This window comes from Canis lupus, chromosome 6 (genome assembly GCF_003254725.2).
Source record: "Canis lupus dingo isolate Sandy chromosome 6, ASM325472v2, whole genome shotgun sequence".
In the NCBI taxonomy this organism is placed as follows: domain Eukaryota; kingdom Metazoa; phylum Chordata; class Mammalia; order Carnivora; family Canidae; genus Canis; species Canis lupus.
Window position 1 is genome coordinate 19,212,897 of NC_064248.1, and position 18,183 is coordinate 19,231,079.

An 18,183-nucleotide genomic window follows, 5' to 3' on the forward strand; every position below is an offset into this window, starting at 1 on the left:
CCTGTAGCAAAGGATCCATCGCTGGGACATGTGTTGCATTGTGGTTATGTACATTTCTTTCTTTAGGTGCCTTCGACTGGGAAGTACTCCTCAGCCTTTTCCTTGACTTTTGTGACCTTGACATTTTTGAAGATTATGGGTTGATTATTTAGTAGAACAGAGCTGATAGAAGTTTCATGTGAGCCACATATGTAATTAAAGTTTTCTGGTGGCCATGTTAAAAGAGGTAGAAAGAAACAGGTATAATTTATATCCCAAGTAACATCATTTCGCCATGTAATGAATATCAAAAACTATTTTTATTAAATATTTTATTTATTTATTTATTCATGAGAGACACAGAGAAAGGGAGATAGAGACACAGGCAGAGACAGAAGCAGGCTCCATTCAGGGAGCCCGACATGGGACTTGATCCTGGGACTCCAGGATCACGCCCTGGGCTGAAGGTAAGCGCTAAACTGCTGAGCTGCCTGGGCTGCCCAATATCAAAAAATATTCTTATTATCATTATTAATCAATATCAAAAATTATTAATGAGATACTTTCTGTCTTCTAATAGCACATCTTTGAAATGCAGGCTGTATTTTACACTTGGGATGTATCTAAATTTGGACCCGCCACATTGCATGTGCCAGGTTGCCATGGGCCTGGTGGCTGCTGTATTGGACAGCATGGCTGTAGGCTGTCCTTCAGTTCAGGTTTGTTTGCTGTTCCTTCTGAGTCCGTTATGGTTATGCTTTTTATTTTTGCAGAAGTAATACAAGAAGTGGTGTTCTCTGCATCCTAGCTGGTGGTATACAATTTTGGTTTAACATGGTGTCTGCCAGGTGTCTGCGCTGTAAAGTTGCTCTTTCCTGTGTGATTAAGAAGTATTTTGCAGGGAGGTTCTCTGAGACAAAGTCATCCCACTTATACGCACTAGACTTAGCATCCAGTGGGGTTTCTTCCCTAAGATCATGTATTTTTTTCATGGTTGCCAGCTTGCTGTGTGGTCCTTTTCTATATTCCCAGCACTCACATTTCGTGATTAATGATGTTTATTATTATGTGTTAATTTTAGTGGGTTTTAAAATTATCTACGGCCCTAAGGACAAATTAGGTAAAATATCTCAAATTTTAGCTAAAAACAAATGAAGAGTTGGTTTGATTTCCGTAAGCAGAGTAAATAATACGGTGTTCAAGCAAAAAACCAGTTAACCGAAATGCACGTTCCAAAAATAGATTCGTGAGCACAGTGTGAGAGGAACGTTGGGGTTTGACAGGTATTTTCCATTTCTGTCAAACCTTTTACCTAGCTTCACCATGGCTCTGTTTTTCTCATGCTGAGTTACAGGGGAGGTCTGCCCCCATCAGGACCCCTGCACCTCATTAGGTGGCGCGTTGGTAGTGAGTCACAGCGATATAGTTGACGTTTTTGTGTTCCCTCCAGCATGTGGTCATATTTGTAAGTGCTCTTTTAAGGGAGGACTCTGTGGTCATTAGAAGCCAGCTCCCAATAAACTTGCCCCCTGTTTTTAATGATTTCATTGTGCCTGTTTCCCCTTTGGCTGTGAGGAACAGTTAATAAGCTTGCCACCATGCCAGGCTGTCTGCCCTCCCAGTTAATCAAGGGGGATTAGGGATATGATCATAACTGAAAATTGGCAGAAAATTAGCTTGAAAAGTAATGTGTACAATGTAACTTGATGAATTCCACAACAGGTGTCTGTTGCCTGCTTTGACAGGACTGTCTGGGTTCAGCAAGCTCCTTAACTACAAGAAAGTGAACGTGGCTTTCACGTCCCTGGCTCCTGAAGGCCTCTGGGTCCATATCCCCGCCCACTCTTGACCGTGTGCAGTGCAGCCCTCAGGGTGGGACGAGCCCACAGTGGCCCGCACAGATGTCCTAAGCCAGGACTTCTGTGTGCTCCACGCCCTTCTAAGTGTGCACATCATTGGTTTTGGATTGCATTTTGTCCTGGATCTCAAACACAAGGGAGGTTACGTGTGGCCACTGGAGGGCCAGGGATGAATTCTTCAACAGGATTGTCACAGAGGCCTCTGGCAAGAGCAGGGAAGCCTTTTTTTTTTTTTTTTTTTCTTTTTTCCAGATAGAGGTTCCAGTCAGAGACTTGGGGGAAGTTCTTTTAGTTTCTGAGTCTCAGCTTTCTGTTCTAGAAAGGAAATCTTACCTACTTCATGGAAAAGTCGTGAGGGTTAACCAGGGAAACTTGTATTAGGTGCCTGGTGCAGGGTGCTTCTTGGTGCGTGTTCAGTACATGCTACCTGCTGCCCCTTCCTTCCTCTGTCAGATGACTCTTGCCCTGTCATCTGACCCCGCATCCTGGGGATAGGGCGTGAGGGTAGTGACTATAGAAGATTCATAGTGCTGATAAAGAGCATGATATAGACCATAGGGCTGAATTTCTGGCGTGGTCTCTATTTCCTAATGGAAGGAAGTCACAAGTTCCTTGTGGCGTTCCTTGTGGGCAGGCAGGAGGCCCACGTGGTGCGAGTGTAGAGGAGGGGGCGCGCACATTGGGATCATGAAGGAGTGTAGCTGAGTGTGGCTAAGGGTGATGGAGCCCCCATTGGGGGTGTGGAGAAGCGGTGCCAGGACCTGGCCCTGTTCTGGCTGTGTATGGGGGCCTGGGGTAGAGGGCTGCAGTAGGTCTCCCAGGAGACTGTGGGAAGCTGGTCCACACTCCAGGGATGAGGTGAGGGCTGTGGAGAAGTGGACAAAGTATCCAGAGTCTCCCCTCACAGCACCATAGGCCTGTGCACACCATTCAGCCACCTTGCTAATGCCTGCCGGGAACGGGGCACTGAGCTAAGTCTTGCATGTGGACCTCAACAGAGACCACCCAAATGGGAGTAGACAGGGGCTGTTTATTCAGAGCTCGCTGTGGCGAGGGAGGTGGCCCCCTCACTTGTGTTTTGGCAGAGACTCAATGGCAGGCCGAGGAGCGAGAGAGAATGGAAGGCATCAGGTGTGCCCTGACTGCAGGCCGGAGGCTGGTTAACTAGAAGCAGGACATCCCTCGGTCAGTTGAGGGGAGCGTATTTGGCTTCCTCTGGTTGGTCCTAGTTTGGAAGCAGGAACAGAAAAATGAGGGAAGCTGTCAGTTACAGATCAAGTCCTGGTCATCTTGAGCCAGTTATTTTGGAGGTTTTTGGCTGCCTTCCTGGCCTGGATGCTAGAGGTAGGGGGCTGACTTCCTACAAGTCTGGCTTCTAGGGGGTAGGCTGGCTCCCTGGGCTGGTTAGCGTGGAGAAGAGGCTGCTTCTCTGTGCTGGCAGCTGCAGATTGTGGGTCATAGTCCTGTTCTTACATGTGGTCTGTTCCTGGTGTGTAGACCTCTTTTTCTCGCAGTTTGCTTTATCATGCTTTCTAGATGTTGCATTTTTTTTTTTTTTTAAACAAATCAAAGGTTTGTGGCAACCTTGCATCAGGCAAGTCTGTTGGTGTCTTTGCCAATGGCATACTTCGTGTCTCTGTGTCCCATTTTGGTAATTCTTGGCAATATTTCAAACTTTTGTATTATTATATGTTATGGTGATGTGTGATCAGTGATTACAACTTGCTGAAAGCTCAGATGTTGGTTAGCATTTTTAGCAATAATGTATTTTTAAGTGAAGGTATGTGCATGGTGTTTTCAGACATAGTGCCATTGTATATTTATTAGTTAACCGTGTAGTTCAAGTGTAACTTTTATATGCACTAGGAAGCAAAAAAAAAAAAAAAATTATTTGACTTGCCTTATTGCAGTGATACTTGATTGTGGTGGTTTGGAACAAAGCCCGTGCTATCTCTGAGGTATGTCTGTAGCCAGTCTCTCAGAAGAGTGAGTGTGACACAGTCTGTTCTGAGTTTTTCACAGCCCAACCCGCAGTCTCTTATCTGGCAGGTCAGGGAACAGAGTGGCCCCATTAATCATCTTGTCTCTGTATGGCAGGGTCCCAGCCCACATCAGAATTTGCAGACTGGGCCTGTCAATGGTTTCTAGCTGATGGGCACAGTTTGTTTGCCCTACAATGTTTTAAAAATTAATTACCATATTAAAAACAAAAACCAACCAGATTTCTCATTAAAATCCAAAGATTGAGTATGTGGTTGAAGCAGAGTAGTCCTGCTGCTCTCGATGGGGCGGGTGTTCTCCATTTCACCCCCTGCATCTGCTCTTGTCCCCCTGCTCCACTCACCTTGCCTGGCCTCTATGGGCATCTGATTCTGTCAGGAGCAACAGGCTTTGTTCAGATGAAACCAGGGGAAGAGGAAGCTCACACACCAGGGATAAAAGAGCTACTGGGTTTTTAGCATGTGGGTGGCCAGTTCTCTGCAGAGCCCCTTCATCTGCTCCCTGAACTTTCCAGGGGTGGGGGAGGCAGGGTGGGGGCTGCTTCTCATCTCAATGGTAGGTGGCCCACCTGTTTTCAAAGGCTGAGATGAAGTGAAATGCACATTAATAGTATCAACAGTCAAGTTCTGCTGAAAGTGGCTTCATCTTCTGTGATGACTCACATTGTAATTCAGGATGCCCCAGCACCTTCTTGACAAGGAGGCAGCGCTGCTCTGTTGCCCACGGGAGCACTGACCAACAGAGCTCTGGCGAGGGGCCTGGCTGATGGGTGGGTTCCCGGACATACAGAGACAGTAGGCACACGACCCATCACCACCCCAGCAATGGTGTTCTAGGTCTTAGGGTCCTTGGTACCCTGTGGCCAAGGTGCAGGGAACTGTGCCAAGTAGTGTAAAATAAGTTTTCTCTGCTGCCATTTGAAGGAAGGTCCAAAGAGCAGGCTTTCTAACTAAAGTTCTATTAAAAAAAAAAAAGGGGGAAAAAAGGTTTCTGTGTACTTAGAAACAGCTCTCTAAGCAACAGATATAAGAACAGTCCGTTATTAAAAAGCCTGTTTCCCTTGTACGGTCAGAATTCTGAGCTCGCCTACCTTGTCTAGGAGCACTGTCATTTCTCTTTTCAGATTTAGAGACCTGAGGGTGAAGGCATCAGATTACATCGTTCTTGAGGATTGACACTTTTTTTTTTTTTTTACCCTTAACTGGGGAAAGTCAGACAGAAAAATAGAATAATGCAGTGAAGCCCATTGCCCAGTAAAAAATGGCAGCTCCTCACTAATCTTATTTGACCTACACATCTCCCACATACCTGACCCATATTATTGTGAAGTAATTCTCAGATATTGTTGCACATCTAAGCAAAACTTTGTTTTAATGAATGCTCGAGTCCTTTTGTCACTGTACCAAACACTAAAGGCCAGACATCGGATTTCCAGTCTGCTGTTTGTCTTTTTTTTTTTTTTTTTTTTCTGTTTGTCATTCACTGGCCCTGGGATCTTGGGTAAGCCTTTAAGCTCTCTGACCCTTTGGGTCCTCTGTGGAAACCCCTGGACCATGCTGTATCCTAGCTCGGCTCAGTGGTTGTTGACGAGGCCCTGCTGAGACCACAAGGGAGTAGGAGCAGGGTACATGGTGAACAATTGATGCACAGACACAGAGAATTACTTATAGAATATATTTGCCACATGAAAGACTGCTCCTCCCCTCCCTGCTCTTGCGGCATTCACTAGCCAGACTTTGGAAATGGCATTGTTGTCAGTTCCCATCTTTCTCCCATATAGCTGAGTGTCCAGAGAGGCCTTTTCCCAGGCGGTTGATGTGAAGGTCACAAGCTGAGATGTGACCCCTTAAATGCCTCTCTGTGTCTCCGCCTGCCAGCCTTTCCCAGCCCAGGGGGCATGTTCTCGGCCCAGTGTGCTCCAGCACCCGTGTGTGGTCTAGCGCTGGCCCTGCCTTGTCCTTAGCGCTGCGCTCAGATGGACCACCCGGCCGGCCCCAGCAGAGGAGAGGGCGACTTGGCCCACAAGTGGTTTGGTCCCTTGGGGTCTTATTTTTTGCTGTTATTTCCTCTGCCCAAAAATAGCATTTTCTATCTATAGTACCTAGTTTGGAACAAAACTGTTGCTCAGAAGTTAGGGCAGCAGACTTCCTGAGTGCCTGCCGCCCGAGTGTGCAGTGAGCCCTAGGTTCTAGTAGCCTGATGGGAAGCAGGAACCCTGATGAGTGAGAAGAGGTTTGTTGGTTAAGCTAAAATCTAATTTTACAAGAAAGGGAAATCATATATATATATATATAGAAGTGGCCAGAAAAAGCAATCTCTCAAATTGAAGCAGCCCCGCTCATCAGAGGAATGGTGTTCCCTTTTGTTTGGTGCCACCCCAGCCTATGCACTGCCCCGAGTCCCCCCTTTTTAATTGTCCCGTTGGAAGGCATTTCCCACTAAAGAAAGAGCTATCCTGTCCTCCCCAGGACCTTGGTGTTTCAGCCCCGCACATGGCAGGGTGTGTTCACAGGGAACACTTGCTCTGCTCTGTGGAGGCTCTGTGGCTTTGTGTGCCAGAGCTTGGGATGTGGTGTCACGCAGGCCTGGGCACCCCTGCTAAACTATGGGAACACTGGGTAAGTTCTCGGACCTCCCCAAGCTTCTTGTGTATAAAGATGATATTCATGACGTGCGTTCTAGAGCTCCTGTAGTGATGAAGTGAAGCAAGCTAGTGAGCAGTGCCCAGCACACACTCAGGCGAATGAATGATAGCCACACATTTGTAGGCTCCCTGTTTCTAGCTCAACCAGAGCAACTTTGCCACAACCCACAAGGAAGGCCGAGGGACACCCTGCTCCCAAGTAGAAAGGATCCAGGAGGCACCTAAAATCCATAGGCCTTGGCTTGGTTTGGACATGGTACCCCATGCCCTGGTTTGGGTGGTACCCTGCTCTCAGAAGAGACAGTGGTGGTGGGACCAGGACCATGCTCGTCACTTCTTAGAACTGGTCACCCATGGTGCTGACTGCAGGTCCATGGTATTGAAAGACCCAGCCTCTGATCCAGCTCAACTGCAAAAAAACTGGTTACTTTGATACGTAGCTGAGGCCTTTTTTTCTCAGTGGGTTTGGGATTCTGAAGGGAAGAGTGATGTTATTAATTAATTCTCTTAAGTCATCAAAATGGTGGGACTAAGACTGGACATAATTGCCTCAGAAGTGTGTGGGTCTGTCCTTTATCTCATGCACTTTGACATGACCATAAATTCACAGGATGTTGGGGCCAATAGGATCCAGGGACACTCCTTTAGCCTGGGCTGTTTGTACAGATCTGCAGACTATAGCTGCTCCATGAGGGCTTCAGGAACAGGGCAGGGAGAGGGGGCACAGCAGTGAAAATAGTGCATCAGAGGATGGGAGGTCGGGAAGCGCGCTGGTCTGGTGTACCCGTGACACTTGATGGGCCTATCAGGGATCTTGGTAGCAAGCAGGTGGCCCCAGTTCTGGCTGACTTTAAAAGAACCACGTGGGAAGGGTGTTGGGACAGGGATACACAGGACTGGTTGGCAGCTAAGGGCCAGCCTGGGGAGTGGGCAGGACCCCGAGGACACCAGGGCACAGGACGACCTTATGGCCAAAGCCATCTTCCCACCTTCCCACCTTCTGGTGGCTGAGCTGGAACCACCTCCAGCCCTCCCTTTGTCCCTTCCTAGATTGAGGGTATCTGTCTGATGGGTCTTGGACCACTCCTGGCTGACCTGAGATCTGGTCCCTTCAGCTTCCTGCCTTCTGGTTCTCTGGATATGGGTTCCTGGAATTATTCTCCCCAGATCACACACATAGGGGAAAGACAATAAAAAAAAAAAAAAAACCCAAAAAACAAAAACAAAACTGAGATCCTGTTTGGATCTCAGCAAACATTACCAGATGACTCCGGTAGTGGGGTGGCCAGATTTGGTAATCCGACCGAGTGATTGGGAAAGGCAGTGCTTGACAAGCCGTAGGAGGCCAGGCCACGGGAACCTCCCCTCAGCTGGTCTGGTCCAAGAGGCTTGCATGGGAGGGGAGACATGTCCAGGATGCCAGGGGAGTGGGAGGCTAGGGGGGTCGGAGTGAAGAGTGGCTTTAGAGAGAGGGTCAGAGAGATGGGTTTCAGACACATGAAGTTGAAGGTGAGGCAGTGGGTGGCCTTCAGAGATGAGAGGAAGGGAGAGACTCACCTGGGGTCCCCCAGAGAGGCGGGTGGGACTGGGCTGGCTACACAGCACCATGCTGTTGCCCCCCAAAACTCAAGTCAGGTGGGGGGTGTTACTGAACGCAAGAGAAGTTTATTCTTAGGTAGTGATTAAGAAGGAGGTAGTATGGCACAGGGTGTGAGAAACACGCAGGGTGTCAGCAGTTGGCAGGGACGAGGACTTGCGCTTGACATAGGAAGCAGTGTGGTCGGAGAGGGTGAGGCCAGAGAACGTGAGCAGGGGAGCAGGTGGCTGGTTTCTGCAAATGAGGACTGCAGTAGGAAGTGGGTTTTTTGTTTTTGTTTTTGTTTTTGATTTTTTTTTTTTTTTTTGGTAAAGTGAAAATATTCATTATTTCTGAAAAATGAGACTGGACAAAACGCCAGAGGGAGTGGGAGAGGGGAAAGTGCCGAGTGGCTATTAGCTCACCTCCATGCAGATGAGGTATCTGGAAAGTCCGATGTATTAGAGTGTTTGTGATCTGCCCACAGGGTACCTTTTTCTGAGCGACACCCAGGAGTGGCCTTTTCAATGGAAAGTGTGTATTATCACTTTCAGAGGGAGGTGGGACTTGCCATTGTGTCATGTAACTGGGTGGACGGAGCAGCTCCTGCCCACGAAGAGCCCTGTCTCCCCCCGCCCCCAAGTCAGTGAGCAGTGCCCCCAGCTTCCCAGGGTTGGGGCTTGGCGGCAGGAGAAGCCTCCTGGCCATGCTGCACGAGCCCCGGCCCACATGCTGCGTGCGCACGTCTGTGTGGAAGAGGAACAGCAAAGGCACCGCGTGCTGGGAGCTGCGGAGAACATTTCATGGAAAAAAAGTGCTATTCAAGCTGGCTTCCGTGATGAGTAGTAGGTAGAAACGGGGGTGAGGAGGAGGAAGGAGGCATTTCGGAAAGGAAGAGCCCGAGCGAAGGTGCAGGTGCGGGGGCTGGAGTCCCGCCCGGCCTCTGCCCCAGTCTCTCCGCAGCTGTCGGCGCTCTCGCTCTTCGCGCCATGTCCACGCACCGCCTACTCACTACTACTGATGTTTTATTTAAAGTGTTTTTTTTTTTTAAACTTAAACAAGTTTACTTAAAAAGGAAGATTGGATCCCTGCTGTGATTTGCACATTAGTACTGTTGTCATGGTCATCAGCTGTTCCGGGCCACCTCGTGTCCTCCCTTGCTTGTGTCAGGACGGTCTCCTTGTGTGGTCCACATGGCTGTGACCGTTGGTGCCACCAGTGTAACCGGTTATTGTTTTTAACCTTCAGTCTGTAGGTATACAGGAGCTTTGAAGTGTCGTCCCCTCGTCTGTGTTTCCCTCTTGGCAGTGGCCTGAGCCATCAGCTTGCTGGGTCGTTCTTCCAGGCCTTTCTCCTGAAGTATTGTTTTGTTGGTTTTATCATTGCCTTTAACATTAAGGGTATCATATTGTCTGTATGCCTGCTGCTTCTCAAATTTGTTGAAAGTACTTTAGTAAGTAAAAACAGTAATAAACACTTTTTATTTAAAAAAGTATCACAGTACACAGAGGGGGTAAATCTAAGACACAAAGCTGCTTTCTCTGTTTCCAACTCAGAAAGGCTCCCCATTGCCCCCTCCCTCTGGGCTGCAGGGCCTCCTGCCGCAGCCTCACTGGCTCCCTGATGGCTTTCTGTCCCCAGCCGGTGGTGGTCCATTCACTGCAGCCCCTGCAGCATGGGGATGCTGATCGCATACCTCTGCTGTATGGATTGGCAGCCCCAGGACAGTGGTGGGGCCTTCCTTGTGCAGCTCCAGGCAGCCTGGAGGCGGGCTAGCATACAGGTTGGAGCTCAGGTCATGGCTGTGCTGCCAGGCTCCCTGCTGCTCACTGTGCCCCAGGGGTTCATAGCAGGCAAGTCAGCTCCCTGTACATCCGGGCCTCATCCCCACACCAGAGGACGCTCGTGCCTGCCTCAGAGGCCTGCTGGCAGGATGGACTAATGCCTGGAAAGTGCTCAGTGCAGGGCCTCCCTGGGGGGGCGGGGGTGCTCAGTGCTCGCTGATCTCTTACCCAGGTCGTTTAGCCTTCACTGCCGCCCCCTGACCCGCCCACCACCCCTTGCCCCCGGCCCAGCACGAAGGCTGGCATGGGGGTGTTCAGTATGTGTCTGGATGGTGGAGAAAGGGAAGAAGGAATAGAGATGGATCGGGCACAGGTGAGGCTGTGAGGGGGAAGCCTGCAGAGGGGCATAGGAGGTGGCAGGGGACAGCAAGGACAGGAAGAGCTGGGTGGGCTCAGAAACCATTCCCCGGGGGTCTGATGACTCGAGGAAGGAAGCCACATGATTGGCATTCACCAAGGGGCTGGGCCTCCACCTGCTTCTGGCCTTGGTGTCATGGGCTCAGGTGGATGGAGAGACTCCGAGCACCACACTTCCTTGGTGCCCTCCACCCCCGCCCCGGCTCATTTCTCTCCAGGCACTGCAGCCGTGGAGGAGCTGGAAGACTTTATCAACAACATTAACAGCGTCCTGGAATCCTTGTATATTGAGATCAAGAAAGGAGCCACCGAAGACGACGGGAGACCCGTGTACGCGCTGGTGAGTGCCTGCTGGCGCCCTCTTGCGGCGTCTGTGCGGAGCAGAGGCGCCCCTGCCGCAGCTGCCCTGCAGGGGGACGCAGACGCAGCCCGGGCCACCAGAGCCACTGTCGGCGTCCTGTGCCATGATCAGGGCTGGGGGCTGTCACCTCCATGTGCACGTCACTGCCCCACACCGAGCCTCTGCCCGAGACAGGGCAGCGTGCACTAGGCTTTGTTTGGTCTGTTGACAGTTCAACGCAAGCAGTCACCTCAAAAGTGTGGAATATTAGGATTAAAGGGAGGAGAGTGGTTTCTCATTTTTCATAAGGCATAGAAGCTGTGAGAAGGAAAAAAATGTGGGGCACTAGGGATTGAGAGCCAGTCAGGCCTCCTGTTGTTCCAGTGTCCCTCCTGGCCAGGGAACAAGGGGCGAAACAGGCAGGCGGAGCAGACAGGCCCCCGGCCCGGGCTAGAGCACCACTGTAGGCCCATCTGAGGAGACCAGGCTCCCCCAGCCAGCCCCACCCAGAGACAGGCGCTGGCCAGGACTCCCACACCCTTCCCCGGGAAAAGGGTTGTGGAGTCAAGTAGTTATGGGAACGCTGGATTAAATGGGTGAATCTGATTTGTTTACTGCTGGCCTTGTCAGTTACTTTTGCATGTGAGGCTCCATGAAGCATGCAGGTAAGTTCCCCAGATGTATCTGGGTTTGGAAGATACTACACGTTCTGAAAATCTGAGATTCAGACGTGCTGACTGAGTTAGAGACTTAAGTCTGTAACATGTGACTGTTCACAAATCCAGCCCTGTGGCCAGCAGCACCTGCACACTAGTGCTCAGTGGCTGGTGAGAGGTGCTCTACTAGCTGACCAGCGAGGGGCCCAGCCTGACTGCCATGCTGACCTCTTTTTTAGGTGAATCTTGCAACAACTTCTGTTTCCAAAATGGCCTCAGATTTTGCAGAGAATGAGCTGGATCTGTTTAGAAAGGCTGTAAGTACAGTAGTTCCTGTTTATGGGCTGGGCTTCTTAGGGGAGATTTGCTGTCTTCCATCATTATAAATGGAAACCAAGATCTTGGAGAGTCACCACTGCTGCCATCTGCAGGGGGTGGGTCACTGAGCAGCTCACCACGATGGCAGGAGGGCGCCAGGGCTGCCCAGGAAGGAAGAACTTCTCTAGGTTTAAACCCGGATTGGTTGTGCACCATGCCTCTGGTTGTGCAATGCAGGTGAACAAGTGCTCCTCCTGCTGCTCCCAGCAGGGTCCAGACCCCCAGAAGCAGCAGCAGCAGCACCAGGGAAGTTGCTAGAAAGGCCAAATCCCAGTTCCCCCCCTCCCCTCCGCCCCACACCCCAGACTGTTGAATCCAGGTCTGCATTTTAATGAGGTGCCCCAATGGCATGTTTCCCCATTCACACTTGAGAGGCACTGCCCTGCCTCCCCAGCATCAGAACTGTTCAGCCTTGTCACTCACCTGGTGAGCACCTGGCCGTGACAGTGGTTCTCAGCCCTGGATGCATATTCTAATAACCGGAGGGTAAAAATAGTTGAGACATTGGGGCCTCATCCACACCTGGCCAATCCAGGTCTCTGATGACTCCTCCTAGAATCATTCCTTTCCAAGCCTCTGGTGACAAGTGGCAGCCAAGGTTGAGAACCAGGCACTGGGATGCTAGCTGGCCCTGTGCGGGCAGGAAGTCTATCTTCCCAGCAGCCCTGTGAGCAGTGTCGGGACCAGCCCGCTGGGCCCTCCTGGCCTGGGCTCCACACTGTCTCTGCAGCTTCCGAGCAAGCCTGCCTCCTGGTTCACCCTGGCTTTGCTGTCTTGCCCTTCCTGCCTCCAGCCTGCCCTTCACCTGTGAGGTCCTGTCCGTGTGAGTCCTACCACCTGAGTAGGAGGGTGCTGCCTTGTTATTCATTCATTCCCCAGCTTCTCTACCTTCAGGGAGGTGGGGGCAAGAGAGGATTCTTGATTTAGGGGTGTTAAGGTCATTCATTTGGCACAATATCTCAGGGTGAACACTGAGTCTAAAGGACTGACCGTGGTTATGGCTTTTGGTGCTCGTTACAAAGCTGTCTTCCTGAAGGAGCGTCCCAGGGCCCAGTGCTGCCGCTCATTGCGAGCAGTTTCACAGCCTCCTGCCCCCGCCAGGATTGGTGTTCTTGCTCAAATGTTGTTTTTTGGCGGTTTGATAGATGAACGTGGTACCTGCTGTTTCTTCCAGTTGGAACTGATTATTGACTCAGAAACTGGCTTTGCATCTTCCACAAATATTTTGAACTTGGTCGATCAACTTAAAGGCAAGAAGATGAGGAAGAAGGAAGCAGAGCAGGTGCTGCAGAAGTTTGTACAGAACAAATGGCTGATCGAGGTAGTGTGGTTTCCCCAGCCCGGCACATTTAGAACAGAGAACAGTTTTTCTCTAAAACCATATTGTATCCAGTTGTTATCTGTTGAGCTAGGCCCTATCAGGCCTCTTGTCTGCTTTAATGCCCATCGGGACCCTATGAGAAGGACTTGGAGCCTCCCACTCGCTCGTGTCATGTGGCCAGGGCACCCTGGCCAGAAGTGCAGAGCAGGGACTGCACCCGGTTTGGCACTCTGGTCCACAGATGTGGGGCGCTGTGGGTGAGAGCATGGCTCTGGCATCGGACCCGGCCCAGTTCCTGGTCAGGGAACCTAGAGCTCCTCTTCTGTAGGAGGGGAGGAACAGTGTCACCTCCTGGTGGGAGGCGGGGGGAAGGGACGGCAGACGTCCAGTGCCCAGTGCTGGGCTCCCAAAGGAATTGCCATCCTTGTGGTGGTTATTGTCAATGTTACATCAGTCAGGGCCCGGGGTCCATGGGCCTTTTGCTTCGACATGGCCCCCAGGTGCAGAGAGGACTTGGGGGCAGATGCTGGGGAGGAGCTGTGGATCTCTAAAAGGGACCAGACAGCACTCATGTTCACGTTTCTAGACCCCCCGTGGCTGCTTCTGCTGACTGGAGCAGAGCAGATGTTTCTGGGCTTTTCCCACGAAAGGTACCACCAGGAAGCCCAAGGCAGACAAGCCCTGAGCTGGCCTCTGACCTCAGCCGTGCCCCTGAGTGCCTGTGTCTGCACGCGGTGGGCTCAGGTCACCCTCTACTTCCTCGTTCGGCGGTCTTTCCCGTGGCTGGAGGCTGCAGCTCACGGTGAGGCACTTCTTCACTACCCTCCCCGGGACAGCCTGCCTCTGGTCACCGAGCGGTGGCACTGAGTACTTGCTCCCGAGGGGCGGGCCATCCCTGCAGTGTGACCAGCAGGCCTCAGGGCCTCCGGTGCTTCCCTGGCCAGAGGAAGACAGTTGCAGGGCTGAGGGCAGGGGTGGTGGGACCTACCACAGTCTTGGGTTCTCCGCTGTGCCCTGACGTCAGCCCCTCAGCTCTGGTGTTTAGCTGGGCACCTGTGGCTCCGTGGCATGGGTGGTGTCCCCCATCCAGGCCTGGGCCAGGGTGACCACAGCTCCTAACAGTGGCCGTGTCACAGGCTCTCTTCCCCTCCAGGGCAGGTTTGGCACAAGGGAGCATTCTTGGGTAGCTCAGGTTACAACCGACTGAGCTCTGCCCCAGACCAAGTGTTTTAACAACCTCTCCCTGCACCTTGCCGCCCCTGCAGACACTCCGCCAGTGCTGCTGGGGGATGGCTGGGTAGGGAGGGGATGACCCGGAGGGATAGAACTTAATTAAAATGAACTCAAACACATACAAGAAGTATTTGCTCCTCATGGGAGGATGAGAAGATAAATATTCTCCATGATCGCCCATTGGTCCACCCCCCAGAGCTCCCCACCCTGCCACTCAGCAGCCCTGAGCACCCTGCTGTGGGTGCACATCCAGGGCACAGATGTGAAGGTGTCCCGGTGGTGGGGGCTGGCAGGTGGGCATCTGGGACCGGGGGAGGCCCCTAGGTGGGCTGGCTGCAGTGAGGGTGCGGGTCCTCAGCGTGGGGGCCTCTGCTGACAGCCACACTCCACACAGCAGGGGCCATCCTGCTGTGGGGCCTGAGCTCAAAGGATAGCTGTGAGGCCTGGGAGATCTTGGGAGTCTGGCTTTTCTTTGGGGGACCAGGGCACCTCATCTGCAACAGGGCCCCATAGGACTGAGCAGGGTCATGAACTATGAGCACTGGCCAGTTCCGGGCACACAGTAGGTGTGTAGCACGAGTAGAACTTGTTCACGGGGGCCTGGGCATTCACCCTGTGGTCTCAGTGCAGGGCTGAGTCCACCTGCCCTGGGAGGTTTATCACGGGATTGCCCAGTGCTGAGCCCCGCACTAGGCTTGGGGACACAAGAGCAGAACCGGGCCTGGCGCTGTCCCGGGGCCCGCGGCCTGGGGAGGAGCCAGAGATTGGGCAGGCAGCTTGCCGAAGTCGAGGTACAGGTGGAAAGGAAACACGCTCGCAGGACAGCTTTTCCCCAACTGAGGCAATGACCCCGGAGCTGAAGGCTGGAGTGCTGGCTGGGGAAGGAGAGGGAGGGGTGCGCATGAGGGCAGGGGATGTGCCCAGCTCACCCCGTGGGAGGCCGCCTCCCTCTCCCGGCTCCGCATCCTCCCTGTAGGGGAGCGAGGGCTGTCCTTGCTCGGGGGCTGCTGGCACACTCGTGGTTCACGCCTGTGTGGCACAAGGGAGGTGCCGAGGCAGGGGTGTGCGGAGCCTCACCTCATTCTCTTTCAGTCTTGGCCCAGGTTTTCGTGGCTTGTGGCTCTGCCCAGGGGCCAGCGTGGACACCTGCGGGTGGGGACTGGTGAAAACCAGCGGCGTGAGGGCTGCCCCCTCTGCAGCTCCGTGGACCGTGGGCCTGCTGGGTGGGAAGGCCCTGGCTTGCCAGGGGCTCAGACGTCGCCACTTCCCGTTCTGCCCTGCAGAAGGAAGGGGAGTTCACCCTGCACAGCCGGGCCATCCTGGAGATGGAGCAGTACATCCGGGAGACGTACCCCGATGCCGTGAAGATCTGCAACATCTGCCACAGCCTCCTCATCCAGGTACCGTGCCGGCGGCGGGTCACCTTCTAGAACTCATCCTGAGCCTCTGCCTCTGGCACGGGCAGACATAGGGCATCCCCTGGGAAGTGTCTGAGGATGACCAAGCAAAGGCCTGTCCTTTCTCCCCGCGGGGCCTTGGTTCTAGTCCAGGGGCTCTCAGAGGTCTGTGTGTAGCCTGCGTCACCTTGGCAGTGGCGTGAACATCTGGGCGTGTTGACCTCTGGTGTTTGGTTCTGTGCTGCCTACTTGGCGAGGCTTTGCTGCCGCCGGGCCAGCACGGGACGTCTAGGGTTCTTCCTTCTGATTCTTACCTTTCCACGGTCTTCAGCTGTGCCTCGATGAGCCTCTTTGCACACGTGCTTCTGGGCACCTGGGGTTGGTTCCCTGGGCCAGATTCCTAGAAGTGGAATTACTGGAGGGGCTCACACGTTTTCTTAAAGCCTCTGACCCACGTTGCCTGGCGGCCTTCCTGAAGGCTGTAGCTGTGCACACGGCCCCTGCGAGGTCTGCGCCACTGTGCGCTGGCTGGCAGAGCTTTCAGTGTCCTCCACCTACATTCATTTCTCAGAATTCTGTAATAAAAATTCCTAAAAGCCCTTGAGCTGAGGGCTTTGGGATTATCATTATTCATTGGGGGCCTGGAAGACAAAACTGTGGAGCCTGTTGGGCATTCTCCTGGCCATTTGCTGGTTTGTGACCATGGAGGTGCATCTAAGGTTCCACAGCCGTCGCCTTTCTGGTTTCAGGGTCAAAGCTGCGAGACCTGTGGGATCAGGATGCATTTACCTTGCGTGGCCAAGTATTTCCAGTCCAATTCAGAGCCACGCTGCCCCCACTGTAATGACTACTGGCCTCACGAGATACCAGGTTCGTGTCCCTGCGGTGCTCAGGGGCTGACCCCTGGCCTCTGGGGGGGGGGGTGCTGGGTGGCAGGACTGAGGGGACACCTGGGGACAGGGAGCGCTCAGACGAGGGCTCCGTGCCTGCAGGTCTGTGTGAGCAGGACCCGAACCCAGTAAGTGGAGGCCTTCCTGCTTGCACACTTGCAATGGCTTAGAACCCAGTAGAACTCCCATGGCACGTGCGGCTCTGGTCTAAACAAGCCCCCCCCCCCCCCCCGCCTGCCTCAACAGCCATCTCAGGATGTGAGGTGACCCTCCCTTCCTGGCTGCGGTGTGGGGGTAGATCAGCAGGGAGGGACGAGCACAGAGCCCACGGCAGGCGACGTGGCAGTGGACGCGGCTGCTGCTGTGTGCGCGCCCAGCACTGCCACTCATGGTACCTTCTGGCCTTTTCCATGTACAGAAGTCTTCGACCCCGAGAAGGAGCGGGAGGCTAGTACCTCCAAGGCCAACAGAAAGTCCTTGCGGTCCAGGCAGCACTAGCTGGCCCAGGCTTGCTGCCTTTGGGGGATGGCAGGTGAGCCCTGTTGGGAGGACTAGCATCAGCGTGACTAGCGGGACTAGCATCCCGTCTGCTCTGTGTTCACTCGTCAGCAGGTTCAGAATAAAAGTTACTAATGAGTCACTGCTTCCTTGGTCTGTGGTCGTGCAGCGCCCTGGGAGGCTTCACGTGGTGGCCCGTCCTCTCCTGGGCTCCCTGGTAACTGAGAACCCCCTGGCTTGGGTCACTTGTCCCATCAGCGCAGGCCAGCCCAGCCGTCCCCAGCTCCCTGCAGTCTGGAGCCTCCTGTGGCCCAAGAGGCAGCTTGCCTGAGCGGGCAGGAGGCTGGCGGGCTGGGCTGGAGGGCGCTCTCCTCCTGGGGCCCTCCACCCCTGCATGGCGACGGGCTGCCTTGCCATCTGCTGTCCTAGCTGCAGCTTCCTCCCTGTCTGTCCTGTGTCAAACCAGCCACCGAATCCTGTGCCCCTGCCCCCTCCGCTAGGTCTGCTCCTGGGGCAGCCGGCACCCCCGCTCCAGGTTCTCCCACCAACGCGACCTGCCCCTGACACGTCAGCGTGGTGTGGCTCCTGCTGCCCAGGGGCTCAGGTGTAGACCCGGGATCCAGGAGGCCGGCTGTGCCCGCTGTTCCCACGTGGCATTTCCCTCAGTTCGGAAGGGCCCTCTGTTCCTGGCCTTGGAGCCCCTGCACACACTGTGCCCTCTGCTCAGGAACTTTCCCTTCTTGTTTCCCGCCATTGTCTGTGTCTGGCTGCTCTTTGGATCTTGTCCCGCTTCCAGCCCTCGGTCCCCATTTGCCCACACTTCCCTGCTCATCACACTTGCCTTCTGGTTCCTGTCTCCGTCTCTTCCACCCTGATTATCCCCCCTTTCAGTCATGACCGAAAACCTAACCCAGACTGGCTAAAACAGGGAAGGACTTGGCCAGAAGGCATCCCTCCGGAGAAGCTTGACCCGGTGGGTCCCGTGATGTCACCGAGCATCCACTTTGCTGCCTCTGCTGTATTTTCATGAGCCGGCCTTGTGCGTGGGGCCTACTAGACGGTCTCCCAGAAAAATCCAGCCACTTTCTTCCTGCTAGCCATACTTCCAGGCCTCGCACACTAGTGCCCCAGCAGACACCTCATGGTCATAGCTCCACTCTGGATACTTCCGGAGGTGGGGACAGGATGGCCCAGTTGGCACTAGCAAATC

At 53.5% G+C, this 18,183-nt stretch overlaps 1 protein-coding gene across 1 annotated transcript in view; it reads left to right on the forward strand.

Moving 5' to 3' along the window:
- Positions 1-17,115, forward strand: part of NSMCE1 (NSE1 homolog, SMC5-SMC6 complex component) — a 32,424-nt gene extending 15,309 nt beyond the window's left edge. The window contains exons 3-8 of the mRNA XM_025415649.3: positions 10,479-10,600; positions 11,496-11,573; positions 12,809-12,955; positions 15,472-15,588; positions 16,335-16,455; positions 16,894-17,115. Coding sequence (XP_025271434.1) covers positions 10,479-10,600; positions 11,496-11,573; positions 12,809-12,955; positions 15,472-15,588; positions 16,335-16,455; positions 16,894-16,973 — 665 coding nt within the window. The 3' untranslated portion in view covers positions 16,974-17,115. The remainder of the gene's footprint in view (positions 1-10,478; positions 10,601-11,495; positions 11,574-12,808; positions 12,956-15,471; positions 15,589-16,334; positions 16,456-16,893) is intronic.
- Positions 17,116-18,183: the final 1,068 nt, after the last annotated feature.